General features: G+C 39.3%; 1 protein-coding gene across 3 annotated transcripts in view; it reads left to right on the top strand.

The window, feature by feature from the left end:
• The window catches only part of TGDS (TDP-glucose 4,6-dehydratase), a 40,778-nt gene extending 31,712 nt beyond the window's left edge, over nt 1-9,066 (top strand). For 2 of the 3 annotated variants that reach the window (XR_007774001.1, XR_007774002.1), the window contains 6 exons: nt 758-801; nt 1,169-1,334; nt 2,371-2,429; nt 5,822-5,919; nt 6,400-7,655; nt 8,941-9,066. Coding sequence is in view for 1 of the 3 variants with exons in the window: in XM_050950470.1 (XP_050806427.1) it covers nt 758-801; nt 1,169-1,334; nt 2,371-2,429; nt 5,822-5,919; nt 6,400-6,500 (468 nt within the window). In the remaining 2 variants the exon portion in view is untranslated. Of the gene's footprint in view, nt 1-757; nt 802-1,168; nt 1,335-2,370; nt 2,430-5,821; nt 5,920-6,399; nt 7,662-8,940 lie in introns of those variants that run through there. The other variant, XM_050950470.1, reaches the window with a different exon arrangement.
• Nucleotides 9,067-11,089: the final 2,023 nt, after the last annotated feature.

The raw sequence follows: 11,089 nt of genomic DNA on the forward strand, positions 1-11,089 counted from the left end.
ATTTTTTGCCTACGTGGGGATATTTGGCTGTGACTTGTCTTTGCAAGGTAAGATCATGCTTGCTCAAGTGTTTAGCCCCATTTGCCTTGATCCTGCAAATGCTTTCACGTGTGCGTAACTTTATGCATTTGAGCAGCCCCATTGATATCTGTGGGACTCCTCATATGCATAAAGTTAAGCATATGTTGTGTTTGTAGGATCGGGGCCTCCCTGGCTCCATAAAGAGGGTAAGATTTAAAACTACTAATCCTGTGATCTCCAGTGATTTTTAGAACAAAAGATCATGGATTCCATTTCTTATTCTGCTTTTCTACTATTACACTGGTTTGTTTCACAGAATCATAGTGATGATATTTCCTATCTTGAGTAAAATCCTTTGAACAGACTTCTGAAATGTATGTAAATATTCACTTTGAACAACATAATAAATATGCATGTAACTTCCACGCCCAGGGAGCTTTTAGCTTGGTTGTTAGGATGAATGTTGGAAGGTGTGCATTCCCACAAATGCTCCTTTAAAAAAAATCCTAAACTTCTTTTTTTCTATTAAACAGCTTTTAAAATTCAAATGAATATATTATTTCAGTTCTTCCATCTAAATTTCAATTGTGTTTTGCTTTGTTTTTAAATTGATATTCTTTATGGGTGAAATCCTGGGCCCATTTACTTCAGTGAGGCCACAATTTTACGTTGTAAATCCTTGTAGAGCTTCAGCTTTTCCAAAATGAACCGACTTTATTTATTTATTGCTGTTTAGGTTATTCCAAAGTTTATATCTTTGTTGCATCAGAACAGGAAATGGTATGTAACTTGAATTTTCTACAGTGTGTTTTTTGGGTTTGTGGCAGGGAGTATGTGGTGGAAAAGCCTTGGTTATAATTGTAATCAATGCAGTATTCTTCATAAATTGAATGTTTTTTAAATTAGTCCCATTAGTAATCTGAGTATGTCCATAACTTACTTGCATTTTAGTTACACTACAATCAGGAACCAAAAAAAGCTATTTTAAAATTAACTCAAACAGAATCTTCTTTCTACCAAAAAGCATCTTTGTCTGATTTTTAATAGTTGTAGCCATTTAAAAATACACATCTAAATGTTGATAGAATAACTGGATACTTCTGTTTTTAAAGTTACACAACACTGTATCTTTCTTTTTCCTGTTCAGCTGCATTCATGGTTCTGGGCTTCAGAGAAGGAATTTTCTTTACACCACTGATGTAGTAGAAGCATTCCTTACTGTTCTAAAGAAGGGGAAGCCAGGTGAAATTTATAACATTGGAACCAGTTTTGAAATGTCCATTGTACAGCTTGCTAAAGAATTAATCCATCTAGTAAGTAAACAATGTAGATAGTTCAGAGTATTTATGGTTTCTTTTCTTCTTAATAATGGTACATCTGCAATTAAACTTCAGAGGATTTGAATTACTTTGGGCTTATGTGAGTTTAATGTTCAAAGGGAGGGAAAGATGAGGTTTGACAATCCCCTAGGGAGACAGAAGTGCCATAGATACACAGAACTGGTAGCACAGGTATAATGCACAAAACAGCCATGCAAGCTACCCCACGCTACAGTATTTTTTCAGTCCTCCTGGGATCCTGACCTGGAAGAAATGATCTATAACTCTGAAGGTAGCTCAGTCTCCATACTAATGCAATCAGACCTGGGCTCAATTTCCTGCTCTTCCATAAACTTCCTGGGTGACCTTGGGCCTGTAATTTAGCCTCTAAGTGCTTCAGTTCCTCATCTGTAAAATGGGATGGTGTGAGGCGAAATACATTGAAAGACTTGGAAGTATTTTGAGATCTACTGATGAAAAGTGCTATTTAAGAAATAGGTAGTGGTGGTATTATTGTTTCTCACTGATACAAGTGCTTCTTTAAAAAAGGGGGCAGCATTGAGAGCTCTCCACCTGTTTTTCACGCAGGCTAATGACCAGTCATCAATTGACAACTGCTTCTTGATACTCTTTCATTTTGGTCAGGGAATGTGGAATTGACAAAAGTAAAAACTTGTTATTATTTAGAATTATACAAAAATCCAGTTATTAATCATAGAATCATAGACTGTCAGGGTTGGAAGGGACCTCAGGAGGTCATCTAGTCCAACCCCCTGCTCAAAGCAGGACCAATCCCCAAGTATTGGAAGGTATCTGGAGAAGAGTGGCCTTTGGAATCATTATAAATGGTCAAAACTAATTACATTGCAATAATTTTACCAGCCACAGCTCATAAAATTTAAACCAAAAAACATACAGAAATGGTGGTTCTTAGTCCAGTGTTAAATTCAAACCTTAATATTGATTTAATTCTATGCATTGTAACCCAGTTTGTAATATAGAAAATAATTTATTCTTTTCTGGTTGACAGATAAAAAAGACCAATTCAGAATCTGAAATGGAACATTGGGTGGATTATGTAAAAGACAGGTGAGGAATTGGTTAACAGTCTATTGGGGAATTTTATCTTAAAGATGTGTTCTATCTTTTTTTGTGTTTGTTTTGTACTTTCTTTGTACCACTGCAAAAAAAAAAAAAAAAAAAGTTCTCATTATGCCCTTTTGTGACAATAGTCTGTTCCTGTTCCAGTGATGTCAGGCTCACCTGAAGGGCATATTCCATTTTTAGTCATAAGCCAGGCTGTGTGTACACAGTGGTATTTCCTCCCCTTAATCCACAGAGGAATGCCTATTGTCAGGAGATTTGCAAAAAGATAAAGTGTAGAAGTATGGCATTTATGTAGTAACTAAACTCTCTTAATTTGTTTGTTCAGTTCTTGTTACATTCATCATCATGCAGGATGGAAGAAACTCTGACATTTACAACCACTCTTACTTCTGTCATTTGTTTAACTTTCTGTTTTTGTGTGTTGTCTCTGTTCTCCGTTTGCATTTCCTTCTCTGAAGCAACTTCCAATTTCCCACCTTCAGTAAGCTTCACTTGCACCCCCATTCTCTGTTCTGAAATGATCAGTAATGGAATAGTTAATATCACCATTAACATGGCATCAACAGGCTTTAGAATTGACACTCCAGTGAGATTACTGCGGAGCAGGAGGGGTCACACCTCTGAGCCATTGTTTCAGGTGATCTGCAGGCTTAGAAAGATTATCAGGTTAAGATTCTGTCATGGGTATTTTTAATAAAAATCAGGGACAGGTCATGGGCTTCTGTGAATTTTTGTTAATTGCTCATGTCCTTTCCCTGACTTTTTTACTTAAAATACCTTGGGAGGTGGGGAGGACGACATTGTCAGAGTGCTGTTGGGGCTTGCAGCTGCTCTAGCCCTGGTGACCACTGCTGCTCCAGCTCCAGAGGACCAGCAGCTGCTTTGACAGGCCAGGGGCCAGCCCCTGGTTTGGTCTTGCCCCAGAAGTCAGAGAGGTCCCGGAAAGTCGTGGAATCTGTGACCTCCATGATAGAATCTTACCCTTAACTATCAGTTATTATGTTCCTATTTGGAAGGTTATCTTGGCAACCAGGAGGGCTTTAAATTTATTCACTTAAAAAGATTAAAGCTTAGATTCTGGACATTCTGAATGTAATTATGCGGGCTGCATAAATACGTCAGATAGGCCAAATGCAGCCCTTTGGCTGTATTTTAGACTGATTGATTTGTCCAAGGCCAAAGGGGACCATTATGATCATCTAGTCTGACCTGTATAACACAAGCCATAGAACTTCGCCAGAATAATTCCTAGAGCATAAAATACACAAGCTCTTATTGTACTCTTGATAAGATCGAGAGTTATGAACTTTAGAGATGGGAACAGATTAGCCCTGAAGTGTTGTTGAAAAATAGGACATTGTCCTCTGAAAACTAAGTTTTCTATAAAATATGAACCCTGCCTCACTTTCTGTGAACAAACATAAAGAAAGGAAATTGGAAAGACTAACTGCAGGCTGCATCTTGGCAAAGAATTATGGTGACAATAGTATAACATCTTAAAATGTAGCGCAAGACACTTTATATTCTATTTTATTTAAATAACAGTTGTACAATATCTGGAAGGTATTTGGTTGAGGAGACTGACAGACACAAGTCTTGTCTATGCGACATTAATCACTACCGTTACTCGGACAATGTTGAAAATAGTTTATCCATATTTCCACTGGCACCCAAACAGTTCAGCAGCATCTACATCTTTTGTCAGCTTCTGGAATGTTGCTATGGCTTACTCTCTAGGTGCCTGAGCTCCCAGATGTAGTGATGCAGCAGCTTTTCTCCTCAAGTAAGCAGCACTTCAGATAAAAGGTGAAGTACATAAGTAGGATTCTCCTCACTCACTTTCCATCAGTGGAGATTGGTACATTTAGGTCCCATGTATTGAGCAGCACTGAGCTCTCACTAACGGTGACGTTGCTGTTGTAGATTTCTAGAGTATTGCCAAGTCTTCAGAGCATCAAACAAGGTGAATATTTGACGCTTCCTAACAGTGTATTATTAATATTTATTACTAATAATGTTTAGTGTGGTTGTACCAAAGAGCCAACTCAGAATGGACCCCCATGGTGCTACGCATTGTACAAAGAGTAGTATATGGTCCCAGTCCCAGAGAGCTTAAAATCTAAATAGATAAAACAGACACAGAGTTCTGGAAGGGTATAACACTTAAACAGAATGAACTGTGTGATGACAGCAGACAATGACGAAATTCACCCTAGTGTATTTAAGGAACTAGTTGAAGCAATCTGTGAATTATTAACTCTTATCTTCAAGAATTCATGGAGGATGAATGACATCCCAGATGACTATAAAAAGGTAAACGTAGTACCTCGCTTCAAAAAGAGGAAAAAACAGGACCTGGGGAATTATAGACCACTCAGCCTGATACCTGTAGAGATACTGAAACAAATTTATTAAATAATCAGTTTGCTCAAACCTATAGAAAAATAAGGTGATAATTAATAGCTAATATGGATTTCTCAAGAACAAACTGTGTCAAATCTAATTGCTTTCTTTGACAAGGTAACTGATCTAGTGATTGGAGGGGAAGGAATAGACATGATATATCTGGGCTTTTTACATAATCCTACATGATATTCTCGTAAGCAAACTGGGGAAATGTAGTTTAGATGAAATTACTCTAAGGTGGGTGCATAACTTGTTGAAAAACTACTCAAGAATATTTATCAGTGGTTTGCTGTCAAACTCTGAAGACATATCAAGTAGGGTCTTGCAGGAAACGAGGTGAAGGGAGAAAGAAAAGGTAGGGGAGAAAAGGGTAAGAGGGACGGATGTGGAGTGAAACTGAGGTGAAACTGAGGTGAAAAGACTTTGGGGGAGGGGAGGAGAGGATCAAACAGCAAACCAGCACAGGGCAGAGAAAGTCCAATTAAAACTGTATAAGGTTCTCTGAATGTCCGGAGGACCAAAGGTCTCAGCTTTGGCTGCTTCTGCCACTATCAACTGGAGTCTCTGGTAGCTTCTCTCTGCAGTTTTCTCCAAAGGCCACATAAATTGGTGGGAAGCACCATCTGGGTTCTAAAGCCCTCCAGAATGGGTGGATAGGTGGAGTGGAGTAATATAAACACACTAGCACAGTGGAGTTTAAGTTACCGTGAGGGCCGAACTCATTTTTCTCCCTGAGCATCTGCACATGATGAGTTTTGTGCAGATCACATGCATGGTAAAAATGTTTTGAAAATGTGACAAAGCAGATCTGTTTGAGTGGGAAAATCATTTTTAATTAAAAAACGCCTAATACGAGTGCTTGAGGGCACTGTAGAGCAAAGTGCTGTACACTGAATTGTTTTCAAAAATGTTGTACATGCTTGAACTGTATTTTTCTTTAAACTTGTATTTTTGTATTTATTTTTAAGACCTACCAATGACCTAAGATATCCAATGAATTCAGAAAAAATGCACAATTTAGGATGGAGACCTAAAGTTCCTTGGAAGGAAGGAATAAAGAAAACAAGTATGCTACATTTAATATCTGTAACTCACTTGAGGGTGGTGATTTGGGAGTAAAGAAGTAGAGAATATTTTGGTTTTGAAATTGTGTTACCTTATGAGCAGCTAAAATTAGAATGCTGCTGAGCTTACTCTTTCAAACTAGCCAGTAGAACTGATTCCTCTTTAAGTAGCTTATGTGCCTATTAGTATTTTTTTTAAAGAAACCCATTAAGTCACTTTACCATTATTAATATAATTTAAAAGCAGGGGCAGAAATAAGTAGACATTTTGATATGATACAATAGTATCTTGGTTAAGGACTTCGCTGAAGATTCCAAATATTATTAGCTATATATGTCACAGAATGCAATTTATGTACAACTATACTACTGCTGTGGTAGCTTCCTTATAGTATCTGGAAAAAGGTACAAATATTCCTAACTATCAGTTTCTCTGTTTAATTTGATCTGTGTCTTAAATTCAATCTTCTCGTTTATGCTAGTTGAATGGTACAGAGACAATTTTCGCAACTGGAAGAATGCGGAGAAAGCTTTGGAACCCTTTCCTGTGACAGAACTATTTGCCCAGCTTGATGTGCCGTAGGGAGGAAGAGAGAACATAAAGGAAATTCACCCTCTCTCCTCGTGACCATGTCTTCTTTATAGAAACTTGCAGTCAAGTGACCAAGACGAAGTCTTCTCATATTTCAAGATGCATGGACAATTATGAATTCACAGCTGTAAATAAGGAACAAAATGGGAAAGATTTTCAGAGCTTTTTAATACTTGATTTTGAGATGTAAATCAGTTTTTAGTGCAATATCCTTAAATTTTTTATAGAAATTTATTTTAAATAACTATATGAAGGATTTTTATAACACTATACATTGATACACTTGATTTTAAACCTGTTTTGTTCACTTTGACTAAGAAACATTTTTGAATACAACTCTTGGTATTTTTTGATAAAAATATGTTATTGGTGTGTTTAAGTTCAGAAATGCATCAGATGTACAAGACAAGTCATCACTTCTTATAGTTGTTCCATCACGTTAGCTACAAAATTATATTTTCTGTTCAGATGTTTAATCATTAAGGAGCCAAATGTTCTATGCTCTACCAAAGGTGTACAGAATCACCAAAGGTAGAGATGAGATCTAAATGGTTAGTCTATTTCCCTGCCATTGCAGTATTGTTCTCCATAGATAACTATTCTAGAACATTGTCTGGTCTGATCTTAAATGTCTTAAATAGCATGTATCACCTGTCTTGGGAAATTATCATCAACCTAATAGATCTTTCATGAAGCTTGTATTTAAGTTCATTCCATTATCTGTCTACATTATTTTCAAAGGATTTTGTCACTGTGATTATTATCCAGTTATTACCTCTTGTATTACCCCAAATAATTTCTTTCTCCTTAATGTTTACAATTGGAATGTTTGGAAAACTTGAATGCTAAGTTTGTTACAGTATTTAAAATGTTATAATGTTCCATAATATGAAGAATATTTTTGGCCATAGGGATAAAAGCTAAATAGTTTTGTTTCACTGAGTTGTGGGATGGTTTGCATTATCAGAGTTTAGATCATCTTATCAATGAAACATTGCTTGTAAGTAAAACTTCCTTGTAAATTACCTTTTTTTATAGAAGGGAGAAATATCCTGTATTTTCACATAAAATTCAGTAGAAAACTATAATTATGGAAAAGCTGCTAATATGGATTTTTCAATGTCAACATTTGAATATAAAGTGCTTGTCTAACTCGATTATTTTTCTGTTGTTCATGAGGTGGTTCACTTTGTGCCTTTCTTGGTAAAAAGTTAAATGATGACATTATATATTAACTGAATCTTCCAGGGACCTTGAAGAGTAGCCCTAAGTCAAGAACAAGACATTACCGACTCTTGGAGATAACAAGGACATGAATAAGTAGAGAGCATTACATGGTCAACAGGGAAATGGTTTCATAAACTATTTTAATACAAGCTCTTGCTTGTAACACTAAACACATAAGGAATGGAAAAAGCCAAGGTTTTTGTAGAGAACAAGATAGTGAGATAATATATTTTATTGGACCAACTGCTGTTGGTGGAAGGGACAAGCTTTTGAGCTTCACAGAGCTATTCCTCTGGTCTGTAGAAGGTAACCACAGTGTCAGATCTAAATGCAAGGAGGGACATATTGTTAAGCATAAGGGTTTGCACATGTTGTAGGAGATGACTTAATTTTAAGTCGGCAATGAATAGCTCTGCAGTCGTAGGACGATGGAATGTTAAGCAGCAGAGTGTGTTACAAATTATTGTGATGAGCACTATAACCAGTGTCTTTGTTAAGTTCATGGTTTGTAGTGTCTTGCAGGGTTATGAATTTAAGGTCTCAGGCTCATCTTTTGAGGTTTCCTTTGAGGATGAGGACTCGGAGGCTGGATATGGAGTGATTGCATTGTGAAGTGTTCACCCATGGGTGATACAATATTTTTGTCTTGTCTTATTGTGCTGCTTGAGTTCATTAGAGAGCACAGTGATTGTCTGATTTCCTCCACATAGTTATTGGGGCATTTGATATATTGGGTGAGATATACCCCATTTTGTGACAGGTGTATGTAGGACCTATGGATTTTAAAAGGTGTGTGTGTTTTTTGGGGGGAGGGGGAGGGATTATTGGTTATCATGGTAGTGGAGCTATGACTGCAGGTTTTGCATCTGTTCTGGCAGGGTCTTGTGCTGCTTTGAGTTGATGTGTCCTGGTCAGTGAGGACCTTGCTTCTGGTGATGAGGTTGGGTTGTTTGAAGGCCAGAAGAGAGGATTTGGGAAAGATTTCTTTCAGGATGTGGTCCCCATCAAATATGGGCTGTACTTATTTGCTGCCCCAAATAGGTTCTGTTGTGAGGTTGGGGGGTGACAACTAGGGATGTGCAGGAAGTGTTTTTTTCTCCTCTGTATTGAAGCAGTCTCTCCTGGGATATTTGGGTGGCCCATTCCATGCTGCAATCTACATCTTGGGTGGAGTGTCTGTGTTTGGCGAAGGCAAAGACTGCAGAGGTATTAATTGTCCACTTCATTTTAAATGGTCACTACAACATGTATGAACCCCTTATGCTTAATAGTCTGTCCCAGTTTGCATTTAGCTTGGACACTCTGGTTACCTTCCCCAGACCTGAAGAAATGCTCTGTGAAGCTCAAAAACTTGTCCCTTCCACCACCAGCAGCTTGTCCAATAAAAGATATTAACTCACCTATCTTGTCTCTCATATCAATGGACCAACACTGCAAACTAGTTTTTAATAGTAATGTCAGTTCGTTATCCCTGATCTTGGAAACTGCAGCTCCCTAATCTGTAGTCTCCATAAATTCTGGATCCCTCACCTCTGTCACGTGCTGCTATTCTGCACTTACTTGTCTGCACCCAGACTTACGATCACATCAACTTGTCCTCAAACAGCTTCACTGCCTCTTTAATCACTTCAAGATGAAATTCAGAATGGTTTGCCTTGGCAAATAGGCTACCAGTTTGTGCTATGGTTCTGTGATGTCTCACAAGCTCAGCATCATCTACCTGGGTCAGATTTTGGACTAGAGGCCTCCAGGGGAAGTCCTAATGTTGATTAAGTAGGTGATATTCGTCCTTCTGCCGGGGCACTGGTTCAGTGTTGACGTCATAATGCTGTAGGACTGGGTACTGCAATGCAGAGGAGATGTTATTGAGTACATGGCCACTTTTTGTGTGAAAGAACTATTACTTTTGCAAGAGTAGAGATCTTGTGGCTTGATTGAATTCTGCTTGGTATTTATAATTCTCATTATATTCCCTTGTAGTTTCAGTTGGATGTTGATCTGCTTCTCCAGTCACACAGTTGGGCTTGTGTGAACAAATAGAGATTCACCCTGCAGATAAGTTTGTATCATTGGAGGCTTCTCCCTTTTACTGAACGAGGTTTCCTAGTGCTTCCAACTTGATTTTGAGGTGGTGGTGGTATCTTGTTTTTCATAGTTATTGCAGACATCCCACCTATCTGAAGGGCAGAACATCAAGGAGAAGGGGCTTGTCTGGTCTCCTTCCCCTTGATATTGCTGTCACTGTTTTTTCTGTGGTACACTTCCTTGGCAGTTAAATTGCCTGGTACATGTTGAACCTTACAAGCTTGATGTAGCTGGTTTCTGGTCTTTCTCTGGGGGATTGTGGCAGGTAACTCCCATGTTTTTCCTGTAGGGAGTTTCTAAAATGATTTGTCCTTAGAAAGCAGTTCAGTCTTGGGAACAGGAGTGGATTAGATCTCCTTTCTCTTAAGGCAGAGGTGGCTGACATAATTTTTTTAAGGCTAGAAGTGACCACTGTGAACATGTAGGTCAGAGTTTCTCTACCTTTGGGTCAGGACTCAAAACTGGATCACCAGAATGTGTTAAAGGGTTGCAGGACAGGCTGGGCTCAGCCCTCCACTCTGGGACTTGCCACCTGCTGCACAAGGTTACAGTCACTCAAGGTTGGCCCAATCACCCCTCCCTCATGATGACGGGGCTGACTGGGCCAAATTCAAGTTACTGGAACAAAAACCCCACGTACCAGATTGCAACACCATTCTCACAAATTGAGCTTGGCCAGCCTCCTGTGAAGGAGGCCAGGCCAAACCTGAGCAGCAATGTAACCTAGCTTGCTGCAATGCCCAGAGTGGGGAACCAAGCCCAGCCACCCCTCTGGGACAGGAGCCGGGAGGAAGCAGTTGTTATCCTATTCTCTAGTCCTGGCCCCCTGTTGTTCCACCTTGCAGCTGGGTGACACCCTGTGTTCTGAACCCTCATCTGCCCTCCCAGCCTGGGCCCCTCAAAAGTAGCCCTCCTCTGCAGCTGGGCAACTCTCCCTCTATCACGCTACCCATCCTGGACTCCAGCCTCCCAGATCTTCCCCCCATTTTATCCCCATGGGCCATGTGGGGGCTGTTTTCTGGGGTGCTATTTGGTTACCAGCCTCCATATCCTTCCCCAGAATCCCCAGCTCCTTCCTTAGTGCACCCTCAGACCCCTACTCTCTCCACTTTACCTCCAGGCTCCGAACCCTCCCTTTCCCTTTGCCCTTCGTGGGATGTGTATATTTGGGGGAAGGGTAGTCTTGGCTCTTTGCCCCTCCACCAGTTGCATCTGGAATCTTAACTTTGAACCCTATAACCCCCTGCTAGACCCTTGAAGGTGAGGTG

Source organism: Gopherus flavomarginatus, chromosome 1 (genome assembly GCF_025201925.1).
Source record: "Gopherus flavomarginatus isolate rGopFla2 chromosome 1, rGopFla2.mat.asm, whole genome shotgun sequence".
In the NCBI taxonomy this organism is placed as follows: Eukaryota; Metazoa; Chordata; order Testudines; family Testudinidae; genus Gopherus; species Gopherus flavomarginatus.